General features: G+C 39.3%; 1 protein-coding gene across 3 annotated transcripts; it reads left to right on the forward strand.

Annotated features, from left to right (window-relative positions):
• Positions 1 to 42: 42 nt before the first annotated feature.
• WBP4 (WW domain binding protein 4) lies at positions 43 to 24,634 on the forward strand. Of its 3 annotated transcripts, none has more exons than XM_049815864.1 (10): positions 43 to 124; positions 6,562 to 6,634; positions 8,151 to 8,213; positions 8,312 to 8,435; positions 9,227 to 9,448; positions 10,307 to 10,362; positions 13,433 to 13,499; positions 15,481 to 15,641; positions 16,684 to 16,907; positions 19,389 to 24,634. In XM_049815864.1, coding segments are annotated over exons 1-10 (1,200 nt in total). In that variant the 5' UTR covers positions 43 to 122; the 3' UTR covers positions 19,597 to 24,634. The 3 variants fall into 3 exon arrangements, with proteins under 3 accessions (XP_049671821.1, XP_049671822.1, XP_049671820.1); XM_049815865.1 differs by lacking the exon at positions 43 to 124 and adding an exon at positions 7,097 to 7,205; XM_049815863.1 differs by lacking the exons at positions 43 to 124; positions 6,562 to 6,634 and adding exons at positions 6,644 to 6,671; positions 7,097 to 7,205.
• The last annotated feature ends 752 nt before the right edge of the window (positions 24,635 to 25,386 follow it).

The raw sequence follows: 25,386 nt of genomic DNA on the forward strand, positions 1-25,386 counted from the left end.
CTCCCGGTTCCCGTCGCCGCTCTCCCTTCTCCCCGCCCCGGCCCGCCCCAGCGGCGCGGCGCGGCTGGCGGGGAGCGGCGCGGCTCGGCGGTGCTGCTGCTGCTGCTGCCGGGGAAGCGGCGATGTGAGTGCCGGGGGTTGGGAGGGAGCGGGCAACGCCGGTCACAGCTCCGCGAACAGCCCCCTTCTCCCCCGCTTTGCCCTGGGTCGGGGAGGGCCCGGCAAAGGCGGCGGTGGGGGACACCGGCGGCCGGGACGGGCCCGGCCCCGATGCCCGCAGGCCGTGAGGGGAGGCCTTGGGGCAGCCGGGCTGCGGCCGGAGACCCCCGCCTCGCTGACCGAGTTATTTCCCTCTCGCTCCGGTCCTTCTGTCCCCGTCCGTGCGTCCCCGTGTCCCGTCGTCGTCCCCCCCCCCCCCAGCCTCCCGGTTGTTTGTTTCTGCTGCGCTTTGGGCCCCTTATCTCCCTCAGACACGCCGGGCAGCTCCGCTCCTGCAGCGGGGGGGGTGGTGGTGTGGTGTGTCTGTCTGTCTGTCTGTCCCTCCATCCCCCCCTGCCCCCTCGAACCGCGGCCTCTGGTTCTGGGCGCGGAAGAAAAGCCTCGGGTTTGCTCACCGTCGCGACCTCTTTTCAATGTTTAATTAGAGAATTTGCGTTAATACCTGACCACCTTGGGGGGGGGGGGGTAAAAATCTAAGCGTTGGTCTTGATTAAGGGGCATTTGCCCGTTTCTGTTACTTTTCAAGACACCCGAACTTCCGTGCTGGGGGAAAAAAAAAAAAAAAGTCTTAACCGTATCAAAAATTTCTCTAGAGATCTTTCTGTGGGGAAGTATTTGATGGTTAGGTTGTGTGAGCCTGTCTTGCAGACTGATACTGCATATGGCAGTGTTCTTAATTTTAGTTATTGCTAAAATTATAGCTGAACAGCCTCCTGACCCAGTTTATGTTGCTGGTTTTTTTCCTCTCTTCTAATTCTTATCATACTCTTCCTGACATAGCCCATATCCTTCTTCTGCATCTACAGCAGCAGACTTCTGCTCTGAGTAGATACCCCTGACTTCAGATATTTAACTTTAGAAGGCTGACTCAGGCAGTTCGCTTTAGGTTCCCTGTATAAGGAAGAAACGCGCACCTATCAAGTCCAATTTCCTACTCGGATACCTATTTCGGATGGAAAGAGTGGCGTTCTGTCAGCGACTAGAGATTACAGTCTCCGTCTGTTGACATGGAGAACTTGGACAACTCGATATCTCGCCTTTTAGACAACTGAACTTAGGGGAGATGAGGTCCGTTGGTGCTCCATACACGCAGAAGGCTGCCTGCCCTGATAGTCTTGTGCATTCTTGTATGTTGTTAAAAATATTTGTAGCATTACCTTTCAAGTTACATAATTTATAATTCAGAAAAGAGATCTGGCAAAGCAGATACATGCAAATGATCTTCAGCACCAGTACAGGTCAGACTGAGCAGCTTCCGCAGACTCTGCTCTCTGCTCAGATTGTCTTGTGGGATATTATGATTGGTATGTTGTTCAGAGGGGGTTAATGTAGTAATAAAAAGAAGCAGCCACTTGGGCTGTAAATTAGAATTTACAGAAGGATGGCCAAAATTATAATGGACTTGAAGGCCGGAAGAATGAAACCCTTCAGAGAACTGCCTTGTTTCATGTGGATGAAATTCCCATCCAGTACCACTCTGTAGGAGCCCACATATAGACGTATATTCTGTGTGATATTAGAAGGCCAAGAAGCTAAGGTTAGGTAGAAGGACAGGCCTGTGCACTTGGTGTGTCAGGGATGCTGTTTCCTTGAGTCCTTATTTTTAAATACCATTTTTTTAAAAAATGAAAATTAAGGTTATGTATCTAAGGAGAGTTACTAGGGTAGGATTAGTGCACTATGAATGAATGGAATTGCTGTGAATTATTTGGGAGCATGGGTCGTTAGGGCCATGGCACTGGGACCTACTTCACGGTACAAAAAAACCTTGTCCTTTTTGGCCTTCTTCCCTGCTGATTTTAGCATTGCTTTCTTGGGTCTTAGCAATACTGAGATATTTGAATTGGAATTAGCTGTTCTGGAATGGCTTCCCATGTGGAGGAGGGTCTATTGTGAAATATACGTGTTTGGTTGGTTTTTTTTTCTTTCCTTCTTTCTACTTTCCATTACAGACCTATTACTTTTCTTAGAAGTACACACTATTCTCAAATAGAATTTGTTACTATTTCTGAATACTGTGTCCTGTTGAGTGGCTGATACAGAGCAGACACAGCAGCTACTCTGAATTAATTTCCTTGTGTAGTCAAGAACTTCAATCTATATATTACTTCACACACCTGTAGTCAAGAAGATGATGCACATGCAAGCTGTTCAGTGCCCAAAACTGCAGAAAGCTGTAAGATACTAACTTTGTGTAAAGTCTTCAGAAGTTGTAGATATTAAAACCAAAGAAGATTGCTGAGCATGCGTATGATATTTTTTAACCCCAAAGGCTTATAATTTGGACAGATACATCCCTGATACAAACCCCCCTGCATCCCTGCCAAATTTCAAGTCTGATGTTTTAGAACAGAGCTATTCAAAGCAAATGCTTCTAAATTTTGTTTGCACAGCCAAATTCCTTTTTTTTTTTTTTTTTTTTTTGTGTTCAGATCCACCTGAAACAGTTGTTTTGTTTCCACCACCACCACCACCCCCCCCCAACTACCCTTTTAATTTTGGCTGGTATGTGGTAGGAACAAACACCTCCAGCCCAGTCTCAAAGTAAAGCTTGGCAAAGCTGTCTCAGCTGAAGATAGCTTCTTTGTGAGGGTTTCTTAAGCTTCCCTATATGAGGAAAGCTGATTGCACCACCTGTTAAAACATCGGTAATACTGTAAGTTGTGATGAGAAGCAGCTCGCAGGTTGACAGTTTGGGGCCCTGGACCCCAGTACTGCTGGAGTTATTCTGCAGGTTATTTTCTGAATGTCATTGACAGAACCTGTCCCGTTTGTGTGCTCCCAGATATGGGGTTGAAGTGCTGGAGTGTGTAACCTGGTCATTGCAGTGTAGGCTGCATGATTCTCGTGGCTCAAGAAATGAATTATGCAAACTAAAAATACCTGAGTTTCAGGAGCTTTCTCTCTGAGTTTCAGCATTTTCATATCTTTTGAAATGGCCAACGTGGCAGGCACTGTTAATGCAAAGTTTCTACTTCTTCCTCCCCATCTTTTCACTCCCTCTGAAGTTTTAAATGAGTTTCAAAAATCTGGAAATGGTTTTAACATTGATGTTATTTGCACTCTGCAGCTGTTTCCAGCAAAGAGTCTGTCATTTCACTAAAGTTTCAAGAAAACAATTTGATGTTCATGCCCTCTTTTTCTCTCCTTCCCCTTTAGCCCTCTGAACTGCTGCACATTCTGCCCCTGAGTGGTTTGACCAGTAAAAGCTGAAAGAAAATCACTGTTCTTCAGGAGACACAAATTTCTTGCAAGTTAGTACAGGATTTCCAACTCTGGATGAAACCTTACAGCAGTTTGTCCAGAAGTTGCTCAGTAGCCATCTGTATCAGCACTGCTCTGCTCCCTGGGTGTCCAGTAGTGGGTTGCCAAGCTGACTTGCTCAGCCAGCTCTGGACAATCGGGCTCCGAGCGGGCTTTGCCAGAACCCTTCCCAGGAGGCAGAGCTTCGCAGCGAAACTTGCGCACCTCTCCCAGTCCGTGTCACCGAGCTCTCGTTTGGGAGCCACACCTGGGTAAATGTGTACAGTGCTGAACCTCAACCCTGCGAACCTGGATAAACCAGGCTTGATGCACTCTGGACTGTCTCTTTGCTTTAGGCAAAGGGAAAAAGACAGTTGTGGTGGCAATGGCTAGCTGGTCAGCGTTCTGGTCATTAGCAGGTTGGCCCAGCTGTAAAGCTGAAAACAAGAATCAACCTTAACTCTGCTGATGTAAGTGCAGGCAGAAGATGAGGAGTCTTAAAAGCTGTACTGTTTTGACTGCAATGACATTTTAAAATAACTCTGTTTCCCATTGATTTGTACACAATTATTCAAGTATAAAAGACCTCTGTACCACTTCAACAGCATCTACTCTCAAGCCTGTGTTTGGCAGATTAATAAAATAATCCCATACTTAAACATTGTCATCGATCTGGATTAACTTTCAGGTTTGTGACCAGAGCCTGTGAAGCACTTCTAGCATATCACTGAAGTGGGGGCTCGCTTCAGTTGCAGCTCCTTTCCAAACACTCCTCTTTGGTTTGGTTTGCGCCCATTGCAGCACCGTTGGTGCTTTGCAGGCTCCACCGTTGTTACAATGGCACATGTTATTTGGTGGATATTTCAGCTGAGGTTGCTCTTTTTTCAAGTGATATGAACTCAAGTGGAAAGTCCTTAAGAGAAGTACTCAGCATATAACACTCCTCATGGTCATAAATTGCAGAATTGGGACCATAATTTACACAATTAACTTCATTAATCATGAAGTACAGGATTTAAGGTTCCCAGGATATCAGGTCTTCTGCACAGAGTATCATTTACATTTATTTTGTATGTAACGACAGAGAGCCAGCTCCACTCTTTATCAGAACCGATAGGAGAAGACAAAAGGCTTCTGTTGTCAAGACCTGGATTTTTGTACTTAAGCCCCAGGTGTGCCCTCAGGTTCTCCAGCTACACTGTGTGTAGCTACAGTGGTTTGCAACAGGTGTGAAGTCCAGTAGCATTTAGGAAAGAAATTGGTGGAAAATACAGCTGTGAAAATATCGCTCATCACACTCTCAGGTCTTGACTTTTGGTGGGTGCAGCTGTACAGTCTTAATTTTAGCACTTACGCTTGGTTCTGTTGAAGAGACTAGCTCTGTTAGGTTAAACTTGGAAATACGCAGACGTTCTCGCGCATCTGAAACATGCAGTGAGGCTCTTTTACAATTTACATGTTTTCTGTCAGAATTAGTCTATTGCCTTAGGAAGGTTAACCCAGCTTTTAGCTGGAAATTTATCTTAAATGATGTCGAAGGATTTAGAAACAATTTAGGAGCTATAGCTCAAATAGGAAAAAGGGCCTTGAGGTATTTCTGAGCTCTGAGTTTCTCCCTCCCACTCGGCTAGTTTTCCATCCGGAGTGTTCAATTTCCCAGGCTTTGGCCCTAGTATGTTTTGATATATAAATCTAAAAAGCCTTTTAATTAAATGTGCGACTGAGTAATCACCCAGTTCTAAAGTACACCATTTAGGCATGAGTGGATTTCTGTTTAAATTGGGGGAAGCCCAGCTGCTTCTTTCTAGCTTTCCAGAAAGTTGCTTGAAAAGCTGCGCGTTGCTAACACAGCACTGCTTATAGGTTGATATATTTTTGCAGAGCATATCCTTACTTACACTTTTAAACAGTCGTAGCCTCTTAGAAATTGTGTTTTTACATTAAACACTGGTAGGAGAACATACTTTGAGATCTGTTTAAATTTTAGGAGTTGAGTCGATGAGGTCTGTTGCTGTTACTAGAGATCTGCTTGCACGTATCATAGGGTTTGAGGGTGCAATCATACATGGAAGAATTGTTTTTATTGACTAAAAATGTCAGGAAGTATTTTCCTTGAACTCTGTACATTGACCTTCAGATGGAAGGCACAGATTCATTTTTTGACTGATCTGTTTTAATAGTCTCGGTGTAATCTTGAATTGTTTTTGGTTTTGCCCCTCAATCTTTTTCATTTTAACTTAAAAACATAGAAGTCTGTTGTCGGAATGTGTTCTGTTGAACCAAAGCATTGCTTCTGTAGTTGCAAGCCAACGAGAAAAGGAATTATTTCTGCACAAGCCTCATCTGGCATTAGAAAGCGAGTTTTGATGAAGAAACAGCCATTAGAGGGGTTGTTTGTCTTATTGTTAAATACACTTATGTACCAACTTTTTGGCTCTGAAGAGTTTTCCCCAAGTTTCCTCACACATATGCAACTTACCAAAATTGCATGGTTCAGAAATACATTTTTACGCTGAAACATCCAAACAATTTACTGCTGTGTCTGTGACCCTGCAGGTCAGAGTCTGTTCTAGGGTTCCCCACAGTAGCTCATGTTGTCCAGAATGGCACCTTTGTGTTGCTAAGCTCACTGTGTACAGTATCCAAAGTAGAATTTGACATTAAATCTAAAGTTTTACACATAGAAACATTTATTGTACGCATTTTTATGAAAAATAGTGCAAGTTGCATGTTTTTGACAGTTCTGTGTTTAAGTAGGGTATCTAGAGCTCCTTGTTTATCTCTGACTTGCTTTGTCTTTTATTTCTGGTTCTTGTATCATGACCTCCATTGTAAAAATTTTGCAGTCTTCGGGGGTCAGATGGGCACAGTCCCCATACTGGACTGTGCTTTATGGGACAGAGTAGTTAATATAGCTACTCTTGCTTGCTCCCCATACTTTGTTTTAAAAAAGAAAAAGAAGAAGAAAAACAAACTCTTAGGACTCAATCTCCCAAAGAAGACTAAATTTAGTTTCTGAAGCTATATATATATATACATAAAAACCTGTGGCTTTGACTATTGTTTCAGATTATACATCTTTTTTTTTTCTCTCCCCAGGGCCGATTACTGGAAATCTCAGCCAAAAAAATTCTGCGATTACTGCAAGTGCTGGATAGCAGACAACAGACCTGTACGATGGTCTACCATACTATGTCAATGATTTTGAAGTACTAGGAATTTGAATTACAGGCTTTTAACATAACTTTTGATAATAATCTATTGATGCATGAAATTTGCTTTTAAAAAATGCCTTTGTAATACTTGTGATATTTAAAATATATTACATGAGAGCCACATACCTGCGTACAAGATGGTGTGTGCTGTTCTATTTGGCGGTACAGATAAGAACTGAAATACCCGATCCTGCTTTTTCTTCAGGTTCTGTAACTCAACATTTGATCTGTCTTGAAACTTTGTCTGTGCCTGTTCCTAGCCTTCATATGCAAGGAGAAAGCAAAACCTGGCATACGTACTGTTTATATATGGTAGGCCTGGTACAGCCAGCACTATAAGCATTTAAAGCAGGTTTCTTTCATTTCACACAGCCCACAGAAACGTTAGTGGGTTACAGAAAGGTGTTTCTGACTTGCAGATGCCTTTTGCAGACTACTAGACCCATTGCTTTCCTACTTAGAAAGAAGTTTTGCATTCCTGACTTGATGCCAGGGGAGCTCCTGGAGCTCTGCTTCATCTGGCTTACGGTTAGATACCTGCAGTTCAGAATGACACACGTGAGCTAATTGGTTTAGGTTTCTTGTAGTCAGTGAAGAGAAATACACGTTAAAGGTGGGGATTTGGGTAAATTCTAAAGTCTGTCTTTAAATGAGATGAATCATCCCCTGGACGTGCATCCTCTCTGCACATCGGTTCATGCAGAGAAATTATAGGGTTACTAGGTCAGGCTTAGGGACCTAACATCTGCACACCTAAATGAGTTCAGATGTTTTTTGTGAGAACCACGTGAGGACTTCCACTGTTGTACCTGTGGAGCTTCTGAACTCCTTCCAGTTCCTACTAGCTTCACGCTTTCTGGCAGCTTTTTGGCTTGCGGACTGTTCTGTTGTCCTTAGTTACCCAACTCTCCCACTTTGCTTTTTCCTCTCTCTTTCTCTCTCTCTCAGATCTGTGGACCTGCATACTAGTTTAAGTTCATGGGATATTTGTGGAGCGTAGCATAATCTAATTAAGGACCATAGCTAATATTTGGAACACTACATAAGCCATATGGTTTTTAAAAGTTTGCCTGAAAACAGAGAGGGTAAAAAAAAAAAATAATAATCAAGGGATGATACTTGGAAGGATAGCATGGAGAGGGAGCCCAGATTCCCTGTTACTTGTCTCTAATATGTGTGCTGGACAGTATTATTTGAAAATTTTAAATCTTACAAATACAGACTATGAAATTTTATTATACCATTTTGGAGTGTTACTGATTTTTCATAATTTTGATGTTGAATGTTTCTTAGTGTTCCTGAATTCCTATAGCCATTTTATAGCTGTAGTGTTTGCTGTAAGTGTTTTCAGAACAGGTTACATTTAGGCTTGTTCAGCTAAGTTTAGTCTAACTAGATCATAACTAGCTAAAATTAACTGAATTAAAATTGTATAATATGTATTATTTTTCTTGGTTTTTTCTCGCTTTGAAGAGCATTGAGTTTCATGAAAGAGGAAAGAATCATAAAGAAAATGTGGCAAAAAGAATTAGTGAGGTAACTCAAATATCTTATTTGCATGAATGCTTATTTTTAATCTCTTTCATTATCAGACTTGTTTAATTTATTCTCTTGGGTTTTTTGTTTTGTTTTAGATTAAAAAGAAAAGTTTGGAAAAAGCAAAAGAAGAAGAAAACATGTCAAAAGAATTTGCAGCAATGGAGGAGGCTGCAATGAAAGCCTATCAAGAGGATTTGAAAAGGCTTGGAATTAAGCCAGGTAGTTCATATAGCTGCCAAAAGATTAAAGACAGAATTGAAAGAATATTGAGTAGGAAAGTTTTTTCTAAAATTAGGTTTTAGGAACATGAGAGGAGGCCTCCAGGATTGTGTTTGCTCATTTTTAAAAAAAGAAAAAAAAAAAAAAGGAGTCTGCAAATTGCCAGTAGTAGGAAGTTGCAGTACAGAATGTTTTCGGCTACTACGCTATTCTCTGGTCCATGGAACAATACAATTTGGAGCAGAAAAATTAAACATTGTGATAACACATGGTGCTTTGAATCAGCAGTTCAGCTTCCCTTAGTTTATGTTTAATTTTTGCCAGTTGGAGACAAAAGTACCTATTGAGTAGGAGAGTTTGGGTTCCCACTGGTGTCAAACAGTGGAGACGAGACTCTCCTACGCAGCTTGCGGTTCAGCAAGTACCTTTGTTCTGTCCATATGAAGACATATTATCCTTTAAAAAAAGTTTGTAGTTTCAAGCTCCTGTAGAAGCTATCTTTTTCATAATTCTTTTAGTTTTTGTTGATAGTTAGAGCTCATTGGTCCTTCCAGTTTTCCTCTTTATGTTACTCATCTTTTGATATTTAGACTTTCTTATGACAATATAGTATTGCTACAATGCAAGATGCTTTGAATATAATCTTTTAAGTTTACCTGCTATAAGTGTAATACTAATGAGTGAAAATACTCATAGGAACAAAATTTCCTATTTGCTATTGCTCAAGAGTGACTGATATTTAAACTCAGGTTATTACTCTTTTTTAAAAAGGGAGTATTATTTTCTTTAAGATGATGTAGGTCCCAGTTCGACACAGAGTAAAACTCAAAGTAACACAGTGGAAACTAAAGGAAAGAAAGAAAAGAAAGAGAAGAAGGAAAAGAAAGAAAAGAAAGAAAAGAAAAAGAAGACACCTCAGGATGCCTCAATGCCACCAAAAATTGAAACGAAGGAGTGGGTGCAAGGATTTTCTCCCGAAGGCTATACATATTACTACAACACAAGAACAGGAGGTAAAAACTAGTGAGGAGCAAATACAGATATAAATTGTGTATAAATTAAAACTATTAAAATGGGAACAATTAGATGGAGTTTTGATGTTTAATATTAAAGACTTAGGAATCCAGAACTTCAGAGGGGTTTTGCTGTTTGTTAATAATGGAAGAATGCAGTAATTCCACAGTTTCTGGAAATGTTTAGCCTTTCAAAGGTTAAGTATACAAAAGATAGCTGTGTTCTTCCTAAAGAAGCTTTCTGATCAGGAACGCGAAATAAATTGATTGTGCCCAAGTAAATAAGACCAGTTATGGATTGGTGTCTAATTGTTTCTTTCCACATTTACCAGATTTACCTAAATGACTGACTTCTGTTCAGGAACTATGTGTTATGATCTACTTTAGAGCATAAAAGCAACCCTCTTTTATGATTAATGAGAATATTATAAACTGTTTCTTATAAATTTAAGGATTTACATTAGTATTTACCATAGTCTTTCCTCATACAAGATAACTTCCACAAAGTAAAAATCTTGTGTGTGTTTAGTTTCTTCTGGCCTATGCTACCCTTTAAAAAAAAAACCAACAAACACCTTTTTTGTACCAAAAGTCCAGTATCTGTGTATCAGCCATAGTTTAATGGAGTCTGGAAGGTGGTTAGTCCTGGTAAAGCCAACTGTAATTATGATACTTTGGGTTTATTTTTCATACCGTAGTTTCATCAAGGATGATTTATATTCCTTTGAGGTGTATATATATTAGTTGTTTTCATGTGTCCACACACCAGTGTCATAACCCTTTAGATCTGTTTTTTCTAAAGATTATTAAGCATAAACAGGATTGAATGATGGGTGAAATATGTTTTTGTTTTTTAAGAATCACAGTGGGAGAAACCCAAAGGATTCCAAGGCAACTCTCAAAACTCACAAACGGTAATCAAATAATGTTGTTCATACTTTTCTTTGCCTTGTAAACATTTATCAGAAATAAGCTAGGCAATTTGCAAGTCTTCTGATTGCAGAAGATAAATTGCTCTTAGTAAACTTAGGAAAACATAATTTGAATATATAGAATGTTTTATGATAGACTTGATGAAACCTGGAATTTTACTTTACAAGTCTTTTTTGGCTAATTTGTTTATCAAGGGGAGAGAAGTGATAGCGGTGATTGTGTTTTTATACTTCAGGCCGTAAAATTGAAACCTTTTGTGAATGAAATGCAATTTAAAAAATTAAATCTTATACATTTGAAATAGTTAAGACTCCTTTATCTTAGGAAACATTGAGATTGCATTGTCAGATAGTTAAAAAAGAGTGCCTATTTTTTGTATTTGCTTTAGGATACAGTTATGTGATAATTTGTCTTTTTCCTATGTTTCTTAAGGTCATGGAACCAATGTGCAAGCACCCTTTTAGCATATTACTTTACTTTCTTATTTAAGGCACAGGAAAACTTGCAGAATAGTCCAAAGACAGAAAGCTTTCTTCTTACTATTAATGGGCTTTCGCCTGATACTTACCACTCCAGGATTTTTGTGCTTCACAACATTAAAAATAGGATTTTTACAACACTCCTGTGAAGTGATGTTATGTTTTCCCATTTTCACGATAGGTGTCATATGTACAGTATGATTTAAAGTCAGTTTTGTTCGCTAAGGTTGGATATTTTGTTAGAGATCAAAAAACCCTGGCTTTTCCAGAGTGTTTAACATCCTGTAGCTCTATGTTGTTGCATCTCAGAAGGTAGCCTATGCTTGGTACTGGTTTACTTATACAGTCAGAGGAGGAAGTGGTTATAATTGTGTATATTTTTAGGCAATTGAATTAATTCACAAAGTGTACGTGAAGTGTTGCCTGTATTCCATCTCTTGTTAAGGCAATGTTTTATCTCCAAAATGCACTCTTTTTCCATCCAGTGCTCATTCCTGAGAGACTGCACACTTCATGTCAGAGCTGCCCATCACATGCTACTCTGGCTTTCTGATTCCTTTATCCTGTGGTTTTGCACAGCTTGTTAACCAGCACTTCAGCTTTATCTTTTCAGTCAAGGCGTAGCTTTGCAATATTTATAAGCCAGTCTTCCCATAGCATTCCACTGAAGGAGACGGTCCTGTGACTAATCTTTATGGTCCTTGGTGCATATTTGCCCTGACAGTGAACTAGTTCAGGGAGTGAAGACATCAGAGTTTAGGTTGGTGCTTTGTAGGCTTATTTCCTTGCGGTCAGCTCTCTGGCTAATCAGAGAAATGCTGGTGCAGAGAGAACAGTTGGAGGAGAGAAGGAGCTCCCTTCTTGGCAACAATTTGAAGTTAGCTCATCTCAGCTATACGATAAACGCAGACCTTCAGCCACGGATATCTCTCTGATGCCACATAGCCGTATTTTGCCTCCCTCCCTCCACCCTGCTCGGTGACTTTGTGGTGTCTTGAGTTATTTTCGCTATTGCTATAAACAAGCATTTGATTGCTCCCTTATTTAGTCTGAACTAAAGATATTGGGAACATTCCAGATCTCTTAATGAGGACTCACTGCCCAGAAATTAAAGGGCGTGCTTGCAATATGTAGTGCAAGTGTGAGTGAATTCACAGGCGCTTCTTGTTTTACAGCACCTTAGCTTGCTGCTCAGACTTCCTAAGAGGTGGAAATAACAGAGTAACGAAAAGGCATGTTGAAGACTACCTATAACTTTAGTTAGATTGACATCATGGTTGTTAGCATTTATGTAGTAGGATATTCATGAAATACCTGCTGAAAACGTCTAAGAACCAGATCTGAAATGCTCAGGATCTAACGCTAACAAAAAGGATAGGTTCTACTTAAGACTAGGTTTTTGTCCTTTTTCTGCTTACATAAAATAAATATTCCTTTTGCTTCTTTTGTTGACAGTAGCACACTGGAACTTTTGAGAGCTAAACCTTGAGGAAACTTGCTCACTGAAGGCTTTCTTGCCTTTGCCTGCTCTGACCCTACTGTTAGAATTTTTCTTGTTTACAGAGCAAGTGCAAGAACTTTAACTTCTGATTTTGTTGTGTTTTTTAAAAAACGTCAAAGTTTTAATAGAGTATTAAGCAAACATATAGGTATGTGTGCAAAAGCCTATCTATATGTGTATGTGTCTGTATACGCACACACAGACATTTATTAATGCAAAAATAATGTATGGTGAATCTGCATAGATCTTCTGCCTAATACAGGGGAGCAGGCAGTATTTGTTCACTTAAGGAGCAGTGAAGTAGTTCTATGTGTAAGTGTTGATGAAAATCAGATTCTTAAGATGTTAAATTGTGGGTAATGACTGATTATCTAGCTGTGGCTGATTCTGCAAAACATCTTTATTTTAATTACACATCCACAAAGACATACCAGCAACTTCTGCCACATTTCATATGTATTTATTACTCAGGAGGGATGAACAGTGCTTTGTTGAAATTGATGCTTTACTAAAGAAGTAAATTCATTGGCATGCTTTCCTGCAAAGTTTGATTCTTCAGTTATTTTGGGTGAAGATCCATTTTGTGATAAATTTTAGAAGGGTTTTTTTGTTTGTTTATGTTTAATTTGTGATAGTATTTATTGGTATTAGTTTTCTGTAGCCCTCACAAAATCCTGAGTCTTCCAGAGGAATTTTTTATCAATCTCTCCTAACGACAGTGACACAAACAGGAAATTACAACCTCAGGGGTGATTACTTTTGGAAAATAAAAAACGTGTAAAATAATGGCCTATATAATAATTTGAACCATGTGGCAGCATTTACTATACTGCCTCATACTAATTATCCACTGTTTGAAAAAAATTGTGTATGTGCATTTGCAACATTTAAGTTAAGCAATTCAATTTCATTTGAGTCGAAGGGAATGTTTTCTAGCAACTTTAGGGGTTCAAGCTTTAAAGAGTAAAATTATCACAAACAAAGGATACTCAAGGGTTGAATAGTCTTATAAGTGATGCTTTGACTGATCCTTAAAACTTTTTTTAATTAGCTCCTGTATCTTTTTCTTAGGCAGCAGAGTGGGTAGAAGGTGTCACTGAAGATGGTCATACCTATTACTATAACACGCAAACAGGAGGTAAGGGGAGCTTGTTTTCCAGTTAAGCTCTTGTTTCAGAAGAGAGGGTTTTCAGAGAAGCATTTTGTTTTGCAAATAACTGCATTTTAAGGCTATTACTAAGTTTTGTATTTTTAAGCTGCTAGCTTAGTTGAAATATACTTGCTGCTTAAGTCAGTGCTGGCTTTATAGCTGTATTGTCAGTGTGTATACGTTTGTGCTTCATAGGTTTTTTTACACATTCAACTTAAAACTGTAAACTATGAGTTCTTCTTTTCTACATATATATTGAAATTATAGTTTGGAAACCAGAATGGGGCAGGACTTTGTTTTGACAGGTATGTAGGACTGTATAAGAATGTCCTAAACTTTGCCTCTTGCTAACATAGCATTGATAAGAGAGTCCAGAATCTTACCTCCTACTTCTTTTACTCCTTTTTTTTTTTTTTTTTTTTTCCCCCTAGATGGGGAACTTTATGGTAAGTCCCTCAGAACAGACATCTGTTTTCTAAATCTGTTTGAATCATTTTAAGGTCAATGATGCCTCTCTGGAGAGAGGTGATTTTATGCTGGCTATTAGTTTTCCTTCTGCTGTTGGGTATGAAGTGGCATTCCTAATGATGCCAAGAATAGAAAAAAACCCAAAACCTTTCAGTTTTTTGACATGCCGCTCCCCTGCCCAAATGATTTGTGATTTCTTCTTTTGAAAGGGAGAGGAGATGCTGGTTATTTTTAAACATTGCCTTCTAAGTTCAGATACATTTTATGCCTTTGGTTGTGGTGTTTTTTAAAGTTCTTCATGGACACGTGAAGAATGTCTTTGTAATCATCATATTTGGTAAAATTTTGGCTTGTGAGATTTTAAAGTGATCCCTTACAACTGTAAGTGTCTTGGAAATGCTTGAAAATTACTTGTCAGTTCTGTTAACGCTAATCCCATCCTCTGAAGGCAAGACAAATTTTTAACCGAGGGAGGTAGTCATAGTGTCTCATCTCAGGCATGTAACTTAGGAGACAGATATCTCCAGGCTTAGCCCTGCGAGTCATGCTTTGGAAGGCTGCACCTTACTCCACTGGCTGTATGTGGCACCTAGGAAAGTGAACTTTCTCAGTTCCTTGTCTAAAGCTAGATGACAGCAGTACCCTTAAGAGACTGTTCCATTCATGCAAAGTCAGTCATTGCCAGTTTCTTACACCTTTACTTCTTCAAGATACGTCTAGGCGCATACCTGTTAAGTGTTGCTTTCAGTTAGGGATTTCTTTGGCAGTAGGCAAAATAATTGGAAAAATAGTAGTTTTACTACATTTGAAAGCTTATATAAAATTATAGATTGAAAGTTGGTGTGCTTTTGTCTTAGTGTTACTAAAATCAGTTTTAAGACCATTGAGTCAACTTTTACTTAAATATTTCCTCTCAGTGTATTTACTGAAATACTGCCTTTTAATTGAAAATGAGGTCATATCCTGTACATACTCTCAGGTCTTTTCGGATTGATGTTTGTATTTCCTTGTTTGCGTGACAGCTCTTCAATTAGAGACCTAATGTTACCAAGCCAAGTAGCACGGGGAAGGGGTTTATCTGCCTGGACTTCTGAGGCTTGCAGTTATTGTTCTTTACATTACCCTGTCTTTGTAATCAATGGACAACCCAAATCAAATGGACACCTTGAGAGGGCAATTTGTCTGTCCTGTGTGAGGATGAGAGGGACCACAGTCTTGTGGACCACAGTTCGCTGTGCATGATATTTTTCTTAAAGCGCTAATTAAAACAAGCTTTCTCAACGGTGAACTCAGCTGTCATGACTGTTTCTCTCCTAGGAAGGGAAATGTTATCTTTCTGTTTATGTTTATTACTAGAAATGTACCAAAGGCAAAAGCGTTGTGCTAAATTATTTTCTGTATTTTTGCATAAGGCAGCACTGCTCCTGAAAGGTAATGTCAAAGCAGTAACGGATCAGAATTGGAAACATAAATAATCTGGTTGTTCAAATATCTTGGACAGTATCCACATGGGAGAAACCGGATGGTTTTGTTTCATCTTCAAATGAGAAGAGTCAACGTGACAAGCATTCTGAAGAGCTTGCAGAAACAGATTCCAAAGCATCTGAATCAGACTCAGAAGACAGTGAAAATGAAGCACAGAGTTCAGAAACAAATTTCAAGGTAAGTTTTCTCTTCAGATTTATTTTATATACAGTATTAATTTTCTAGCGTAAGATGATTTGTCTTTTGTGATAGGCTGTACTCATTGTAATGAGGTTAAACTGTATGACTGAAAGTAGAAGTTTGCACTTGTTTGAAAGTAAAATGAATTTTTATTTAATTATTTGGCCCATTAGTGGCACTGTTCCAGAATAGAAAGCATGATCTTTCCTTCAGCCCACCAGAAGTAGCTTGAATTCTCCACGAAATGTCATGTTCTCTGAGAAAGGTCACTGTCATCTCGCTGAAATAACCCACAAAATGGTCTGGATTTCAGTGTGAGGACGACTTCAAACCTTCATTGGTAAATGTAACTGCCAAGAGACCTTTAGGGAATGCTTTTGACTGAATATGACATGGTTGTAGTTTCCTTATTAATTGAGAAAAACATTGGCAGCACATGGTACAAAATCTGCATCGATTATATACTTTTGTCTTCAGATTTAAAACTTAAGATAAAGGGTGTGATTATGGCTCTGGTTGGGTCAGATGTTTTTTCTGAAACTGGTAGTTCAGAACAGGCAGAGAGAGTTTAAATATAAAATGTATTAATGGACAGATGCTAATTCTAAAATATATATTTTTGTATCACTGTGCATCATTATAAACTACTACCAGGTATTAGCTGTAAAGTGTGTGTATCTGCATGCACAGAAAGCCGTATGTGAATTTTTGCTCTCCCTGCCTTTTTTTTTTTCTTTAAGACATGCTAAGCTTTGTTTTTAAGTTTGTATTGGCTACTCCTTGCTAACTTCAGCCTTGATAGATGGGATTTTCGAACTTAAATTTTTTGAAACATTCAAGATTTTTTTTCAACTCTGTATGTGATGAAAGCTCAAGGAGAAAAATTTAAAGATTTTATTACAATATGAGTTTATTGCTTCAAGTTATTCTTGGTTGAAAAGTATGAATAGTAGATAATAGTAAATAAAAGATGTAAAATAAAGCTACATTGTGTTTTTATTTAGGCATTTTTGCTTAAGGTGGGTTTTTTCCTCTTTAGAGGAAAGGAGATAATGGTGAAGAATCAGAGGAAGGGAAAAAATCTCCCAGAGCTAAAAAGTTAAGTCCTTATGGGAAATGGCGAGAAGTTAAGTCAGAAGAAACTGTTGATAAAGAGGACAGTACATCAGCTTCCCAAGAAACCTCTAGTGATGCACCTAACAAGACCAACCCTTATGGAAAATGGAAAGCAGTTAAAGAAGAAGAAGAAGATGAAGAACCATGGTGAGGATCTTTTTATCATAGTTAGTTTCATAATACTTGTTTCCAGAATACTTGTTTTCAAGAGCTGAAGCTTTTGCTTCTGAATTCTGGCAGAATTAGCACAGCAGTGCATGGTAACGTAGCCCAAATACAGTTCTTTCAACAGTGACTATTTTAAGTAATAGCTCTCCATGGCGGATAGTGGTGGTGTTTTGGTTTTAGTGTGGAAGTTCACCATGAGTACAAAGTAAATTAGGTGATTTAAATGATCGTTGTCATCCGTCATTTTTCTCAGAGGCTGAGTATCAACTATTTAAATGTGGTTACTCTAAGCTTATGTTTCTTAACATTGTCTCCGTCAACAACCTGGTTCAGCTGCCTCTGGAGCTCTTGTGACTTTTTTCAACTGCTTCCAGTCTTGGAATGGCACAGGCAGCTTTCTCAGAGCCTCCAGCTTCCAGGCTAAATTCTGGTTTTTTTCTGATGAGTAATTAGTTTGGCTAAGTGTGCCTGGAGTTCAAGATCTATCTTGATCTTCTAGGACCACCAGCAACCTTATCTTGATCGTACTGGGTTAGCATTGCTTTGAATTAATTCCTATGGGATCAGTAGTTGCTGACATAATGAATATGCTTTTTTAGACTCTGAGCAATTTCTACCTAAGCCTGGTATGTTTGGCTGAGTTACTTCCACAAACAGTGGGTTATTTCGCACTTTGTGGTGTTGTACTAACTCTAACTGTTCGCCTGAAGGACGCAGCCTAGAAGACACTTCAAATTTTTTGTCTTGCTTTCATCCAGTATTGCAGTAAAAGACTTCTGGTTCAACTGTTTTTCTTGTTCCCTAATTTCTCTCATTTCAAAACAAAGTCAAGCAAAACCAAAACAAAATCTACTACAACCTCGTCTGCTGTCACTATGGCTAAGTCCTGGAGGCTCTTACACTGTGGTGGGAGACACCGTCTGTAATGATTTAACTAAGGAGATGAAAGACAAAACGTGTAATCTAGTCAATGCCAATTTTAAATCTGGAAGCCATCTCTCTCTCCCACATCCAGCCGATGTACTGCAGATGTTTTCACGACATGCATTTGATCAGGAAGTTTGTTTTGTTTTGTTTTGCTGCATAATGCCTGAGATGGCTCATTTGTTTATGAAGCATGCTGTCTTTTATGGCCAGTTTCTTGTTGTGGGGCCCTCTAGGAGTCTGGAGAAATTAGGTTTCAGAGAATGAAAACAGTCTTTTCCCGCACACTCACCCCATTCTCCAGCATTTAATTTCTAAATTATTCAGGAGATAGAGTTGTGACACTGTTCGACTAAATTAAGCACTGATGCACTTCCTTGGAGATGATGATGTTCACATAATGCCTCCTGTATTGGACCAGCTAACCACTCCTTGACTCCAGAGCTGATAAATTCTTTCAGGTTTTTGGAAGGCACTGTCCAATAAAAAGTGCTTTCAGCTGCTGAACCTTATATATCAGTCTGTACATTAATGTACAGGCTTGAGATAAACACACAGGTAAATAAGACAAATGCAGTTGTTCATTATTTACTTTAAATTGAGACTAGGCACAGTGCCAACCGCTTTCAGGGGGTTTACGTTTTCGGGATACTGCAACAGTCACATTTTCTTGACTTGCTTGACTTGGAATCATTCTTGTGACTCTTGTTTGGGTGCTTGAGCTGATCGATGTCTTCCTTGAAGCGCAGGACCTGAAACTAGGTATAGCACACGAGCTGACGTCAGACTAACACTCAGTAGTACTGCAAGATTTCTTGTACGGATTGGCCAGGAATACAATGTGTATCTCTTTGCAGCAGTGTTATGCTGGTTGGATTCCTGATGGACTTGTGGTTTAGATCATTTTCTGCAAAGTGTTTGGTTGTCCTCCACTGTATGTTTGTGCCACAGGTTATTCTTGTAGAACACAGTGTTTTGCTGTTGACCCCTTAAAACCGATTGGTCACTTTGAGACGATGTCTTTGATTTGTTCAGATCAGTATTAGCTGTGATCTTGTTCTCCAAAGCTGCTTCTCCCAACTTGGGGTCACTGGCTGATTCGGTAAGCCTGTTCTCTGTTCTGTTGTGCAGACCCTCAAGGATGGACGCTAGCGGAAAACCACTTAATAGCTTTTGGGCAGTGAACTGTTGCTAATTACTCACTGACTACTATCTTTCAACATTCATAAATTTACACACATGCAGCCCTGTTGTCTTTTGCAGGACTATTTACATGATGAGTGCCAGGGCCATGCTATAAGCTCTGTACAGAATGGGGTCTTAGTTTTTTACTTTTTACAGCAGCCCACACAGAAGAAACAAAGAACATTTTTTTTTTTTTTTTCTTGATCCTTGTCATGATAATGATCTTGGCTAGAAGACTGCATCTAGCTCAAAGCTGCTTTGACAATTAAATATCGATGTTACTGTCTGCAGTACACCATGTTGTTTTCTCCATATAGATTAACCCTTTTATGTTTTCCTCTCTTCTCTCAGTGAAACAGTGGACCTGGAGCTTCCTAGTACAGAGAGTGACAATCTACCGCCTCCGGTGCTAGAGGTTCCAGAAGATGCAACAGTGATATTTAAAGAGAAGACAGTCACCTCCCTTGGAGACCTGACAGAAGGAGTGCCAACATTTAAAAAGAGGAAATTTGAAAATGGAAAATCTAGAAACCTAAGACAAAGACTAAGTGATCAGTAATACTTAACAAATCATTTTAGATTCTGTTTAAGCTAGAGTGAATCAAAAGTTTAATATTTTAAACAGGCTTTTATAAAGAAAATGTTGGATAGAAATTAAGGATTTATAGGTATTAAAATATGTGAGTTGTAATATTTTTTTATTTTATTTTGATGTGATTGATTGTGGAATGGAAGTTTGTGTTATATTACTTATGCAATATTGTAAATACATTTATTTTTTATTTTAACCATGCCATCTGAGTTCGATTTGCTCTGTGTATGCTGTTTCAAATACATTGCATAAGGTTTTTTACTCCTTTTCTAAGTATGGGAGAATGTAGTAATCCTTAATCTGGCAAAAATGATGCAGACCTTTTATTTTTACAGAGGAACTGGATCAGTGGCATGTACTAGAGAGTAAAATCATCCCCCAAGATTGTTTATGTGGAGTAGTTTCCCAACTAATGAGTAAAAATACTGTGCTTACTAACCCTTGGCTAATCGCTTGCAAAAGAGTAGGTGGTGAGACTGCCAACATTTCAATTTGAAAGCTGTTTTTAGAGGAGTTAGTCACATCAGTGCCACTCAGTCCAAATGACGTTCTGAAAAATTATTTGTGTACATGCATGATAAATGTATTAAACCCATGTAGAAGTTTTAAACCTGATGAATCTTAAATTTTAATAACAGCACCAGAGCCATCCCTGTTGGAGTAGATATTTCTATGGTGTCTTCCTGTTCTATTATGCTTTATTTTTTCTCTACTTGAATTTTTCCTTCTTTTTACGTGTCAAGAGTTTGAGGGTGGTTTTTTTGGTCTTGTTTTCTTTCTGTCTCTTTCCCTGTAAAAAAACGTTGCCTGATGTTTTCATGAAAAAATATTCCAAAGACCTGGCCCTGCTACAGCATACAGCACGCTTTTTGGGGTTGATGGGTTTTGTCTGTTGATTATAGGAATGTATTGAATAGTTGCAGTGTTCACTAAGCTGAGAGAGGCTAAGAGTATTGAAGCTTCATCATTCTCAGTACCATAGGAGAGGAAAACAAAAGAGGGACAAGTAGAGCTGATGGCTGTACTGTCCACGATGGCTTGGACATTTTCTTAAGGATTGTAGATTTGATTTCTTCACTTGGTGGGATTGGTCTGCATTCAGCATCAAGATTCAGTGGCTGCGTAAGAACATAGCTACGCTCCTTGCTTCTCTAGGTATCGAACAGTGGACCATAAAGGTTCAAATCATGACTCCGTTAAAAAATATGTCTCTGTTCCTAAAGCTCACCATGTTTTGTTCAGGAGAGTCTCAGTCAAAAACAGAGGGTGCAGTTAAGACAGTTGTCAGAGTGCAGCTACAGCAAAACAGAGTCGGTAACTGCTGAGTTTGAACTTCATTGAGAAAATGACTGTTAATCTGTCAGATCAGCGGTGAAAGGAGTGCAAGACAGGGAATCTGGTTTATCATGTATTACAAAGGAAACTGAAGTCTGTTTTTCTATTCTGTGACATTTTCTCTGTGTGTAGAAGAGAGTTAAGTACTGTATTTAATCCCGTGCGTTTCTTTGGCTTCATCGGGGTTGTATTTCTTCTGATGTTTGTTTTGAGAAATTGGAAAGTTTCCTGTAATACCTAGCTCTGGATTGTCATTTAGAGATGCAGGATGGGTGCTAGATGCTCTCACGGTCCTAGATGCAGGAATGTGCAACATGTACTCCACATGAAAGATCTCACATGCAAGGCTAGAAGAGAAATGTCCTTTTCTGCTGCAGAGAGGTTGTCAGGTTTCTTAAAAAACAGGTTTTTCAGGTTTTGTTCTTACTCCTAGTTGAACACTACTCCAGCAGCTAGGAGCCTGTTCTAACTCGAAGCCTCGCTGTGTTTGTGACCAGTTTACACTCATTTCCTCCCAATTTACACAAATATTACCCTTCAGCTAAGTAGCTTTTCTTCCTCTTGAATCCATTGTGTCTTTTCTCTTTGAAATCACAGGACCTTCAGTGCTCCGCCAGCACTTCTCTTCATCCATTCCAGCTCGAGTTTGCCTTGACTCTATGTTCAAGGAAGATTAAGGCCACGCGTGATGTCACTAATACTTCCTTAGCGTATTGGAAATAACTCTTGATACATCCCTAAACCACATTTGCCTTTCACATGACTGCATCATGCTGTCTGCCATGGGCGCCCTGTGATTTCCCAGTACAACTAGCTCTTTCTACTCCTTTGCCATTGCCAACTGCTGAGTTAACAGCTGATCCCGCTTTCTGTTCAAGCCCAGGGTTTTTTTTCTTACAGATTTGTTTTGTACTGCAGTACTCATCCTGCTTCTGTCACACCACGCCTAAAGTAGATACATTTCTTTATGATCTCTGTAAAATGATTTTATTGTTTATTAGTACAGTTTTACACAGTAGTGTAGTTCTTTTGTAGGCTCTGCTTTTAATATCCGAGGAGGAGGACATCTTTCCTCTTCTAGTGAGGTTCCCAAAATACTAGCATCTTTCCTTAAAAATTGTTTTGTCACATTGAAGTAGTCATAGGCAGTGATTTAAGGTACCTGTAACTAAATTGCTCGAGCAGATGTTTAAAAACATCTGAAAATAAAAGTGTTCGAAACTTGATTCCTTGAGGAGCTGCTGTTGTAATATGAACCAAAGGTCTTTGTCAAGTGCTGTGTTAAACGGACAAACCAAAACATTAGGAAAAAAGATGAAATGTTTTCTTTGTTCACTGCTAGTAAGGTTGGTGTCAATACCATACGCTTGCCTTTGCTGATGTGACTTCTAAAGCCTGCATTTCACAAATAAATACAGTGCTTCGCTCCCCACTACCTCTGAAAGTCAGTTTGAGGAGAAGCCAGTCTATTCTTTGTCCGTAAGCGTAAATTATAATAAGGGCCAGCTGAATCCAATTTGATATATCCAAAGCCACTGTTTAATTTTGCACCATGCTGTCACTCAATTTCCTTATTGTGTATCTAAACCAAATATTTTCTCTTCTATACAAAAATACTGCCTTGTGTGAGATTTAAGGCAGACGCTGCTTTTTCAGGACATCTGTTCTGCACAGATCTTTCTCCCTCTGTGCTATCTCCCTGCAAAATCTTCTGCCTTTGGAATTTGCGGTAGGAATCCTCTAGGTATTAGCACAGTTACGCTCCTCATCTGCTAATCCTTCCTTGGGCTGCGCTGGCTTTTGACAAAGGAATGTGCCTTTTACTGTTTCCGTAGAACAGTGTTTTCAGAAGAAGAGTGTTTTGTTTTCTGACTAATCCATTTTCTATCATGCAGCGTGGTTTTATCTGCTTGCCTGCTTTTATTGCAAGCTCCTGGAGTGAGGACTACAGCCTTGGCTTTATAGGCTGTTGTAGACGTTATTAGCAATATGAGAAGGAGTGTCGGAGAGAAAGGGGGAGTCATTGCAATTTCTGATGATTTCTTTGGTGTGGTTTTGAGCAAGTCAATTCACTGCTCTGTGTTTTTCTTTCCTTGCCTCATCTTTCACCTGTCTCGTCTGTTTAGGAAGACAGCTTCGCAATGCAGGACGCTTAGCTTTGGTTTGTGTGTTTTTACAGTAGGGCCTGCCTGAAGTTGGTGATGCTTTTAGAGGCAAACACATTGCATATACTAAAAAAGAAAATTATTTTGTTGGGCATTTTTTATGCCAGGACCTGTGCAGAGACCTGCTTGATTTCACTCAGGTTATAGAATAATCCTTGTTCCTGTTTAGGCTAAGCCAAATTTTAACACTTCACCTGGGAATTTGTAGATTGAAATCCAGACTTTCCCAGTAGGGTAAATTTTGGTTTTTGTTTGACCCTCAGACAAAATCTGTGCTGCAGCATCATCCAGTCCCGATATTCAGATTTAGAAGGTGGGGCAGCTGGTCATGACGTGGGTCCCAGTTAAATTCACTAACCCGTACATGTATATACACATTTCTCCTTTTTTTTTTCTACACCACCCCCTCCCCCCAAAGATGTTATTTCAGTGCAAATTTTGGCATCTCAGAAAGGGAGTAAAAAACTATTTCATGCTGCTTGGTTTCCTTGATTTGCTTTTTGAGTTGTGTTTCCCCTTTTTAGTACTTTTTATTATTATTGCTGTCTTCCTCAAACCGTCTTCCTCCAGTATTCCTATATATGCAAATCTACATATCACCGCTGTGCCGCGTTTCTAGCGTCCGCCTTCACCTTATCCCCTGCTCTACCGAGATCTTCGGAAAGCTTCACGTCGTCTTATGTAGGCCACCGTGTCTCCAGATCCCAGCTTGTTCCGAGCGCTTCTGCTGCCTCTTTGCATCACGCCCTGAAAAAGTACAGCCTTACCTATTTTCAAACAACGTACGAGCTATTTCAAGACTGACTACATGTGATATTTTGATTTTCCTTGATAATTCGTTTTCCTGAGACAGATTTCATTCCATTCCTCCTACGGGGTTTGCAGCCCTTAAATCCTTTTGCTTGTTGGTACAAAAGCTGTCTGTATGCCTTCTGCTATCCGCTGCGGCAACCCTTTGGTTCCGTGCTGTCAGCCATACCTCTTCAAGTCTCTCTTGTATCTACCTCTTAAGTCCTCTTACCTTCTACCTGCTAAATTATTTAACTTAGAAATTGTGTTAACCGTTTGTGTGATTAAGAAATGTAGCTTTGTGAAATGTTTCAGGATATAGCTTGAACAAAACTTTCTGTACAAAGCAAAAAGTGTTGCAAATAATAACCTGGAAAAGGCTAAATTCGTCCAAGAGGATTGCCAGAGAGCGTCAGCAAACGCAGGTTTGATTTTACCTGTAAAAGTAGAAATAGTCTGTGTCGAAAACCAGACAACAGCATTATACAGGCCATGGGCTGAAGGCAGTGGACTTTAATGCCTTGCTTAACTGAAGATAACAGTGAAGAACAGTGGGGTGATTGAAAAGCGCTTGCGTTAGTTCATAAGTATTGTCTGCAAAGTTAAACATCTGGTTTGTCTTTAACAGCTTCTCAGTTGCAATTACAAAATATTGCAAGCTCTTGAAGTGGAGTTTATCTGAAAATACTGAATAAAGCTTTCATTTGAACAATCTATATTACCGTTGTTCATCTATTCAAGGGTTTTAGGACAACCTGAGAGATATATGGGTGCGCATTCTGTTAAAAATGGGGTTTGGGGTAAATATAAACCAAAATCGGTATGTAAATATGGAAATGCTTCTTAAAAGAAGTATGTTTATTTTGTGGTCACCAGCGTAGCGCCTGGGTGCCCTCCAGTAGCACATCAAGCAGTTACTGGAGATTGTTTCATTCTGTGCATCGATTATGAGTAACAAATGACCTGGGTTAAAATTGTTAATTTTAAAATTCTTAACAGAGTTCAGGTAAGTTTTGTTGTAGTTACTATTTAGTGACATTCAGAATGTAGCTGAATATATGAACTTTCTGATGATAACAGACGGTGATTCAGTAGTCTTCGTATCTGCTGGTCTTAAGAATGATGAGCAATGCCCTGCGAGTTAAAGATACACACTTTCAAAAGGTGGGGAATGCATGTAAATTATTTCATAGCATTTCCTTTACTGAAAAAAATCTTTTTGTCAACGTGATCTTTTGGCAACTTTTTTTACAGAAAGTGAAAAAACTATTCAGCTGTACTAAGCAGCTAGAAAAAAATCGGGTATGATGCAGGCAAACAGTTCTGCCAGACTCTGAAATATGTTTTGTTGCTAACAGCGTTTGGCTATTTCTTCCTTTTAGCTGAAGGAGAACAAGCAGCGTGCAACTTCAAGTGAACAAATCCATTTGTAGTTCCAGGATTTCTGAGGCATTCCCTCGTACGTTCT

The sequence above is a fragment of the Accipiter gentilis genome, chromosome 13 (assembly GCF_929443795.1).
Source record: "Accipiter gentilis chromosome 13, bAccGen1.1, whole genome shotgun sequence".
In the NCBI taxonomy this organism is placed as follows: Eukaryota; Metazoa; Chordata; class Aves; order Accipitriformes; family Accipitridae; genus Astur; species Astur gentilis.

Excerpts from the sequence above, each read along its gene's own strand:
- WBP4 (XM_049815863.1), top strand. Across the intron at positions 7,206-8,150 it reads TCTGCTTCATCTGGCTTACG|AGCATTGAGTTTCATGAAAG; the intron begins GTTAGATACCTG and ends CTCGCTTTGAAG. Across the intron at positions 16,908-19,388 it reads GAAGAAGATGAAGAACCATG|TGAAACAGTGGACCTGGAGC; the intron begins GTGAGGATCTTT and ends CTCTTCTCTCAG.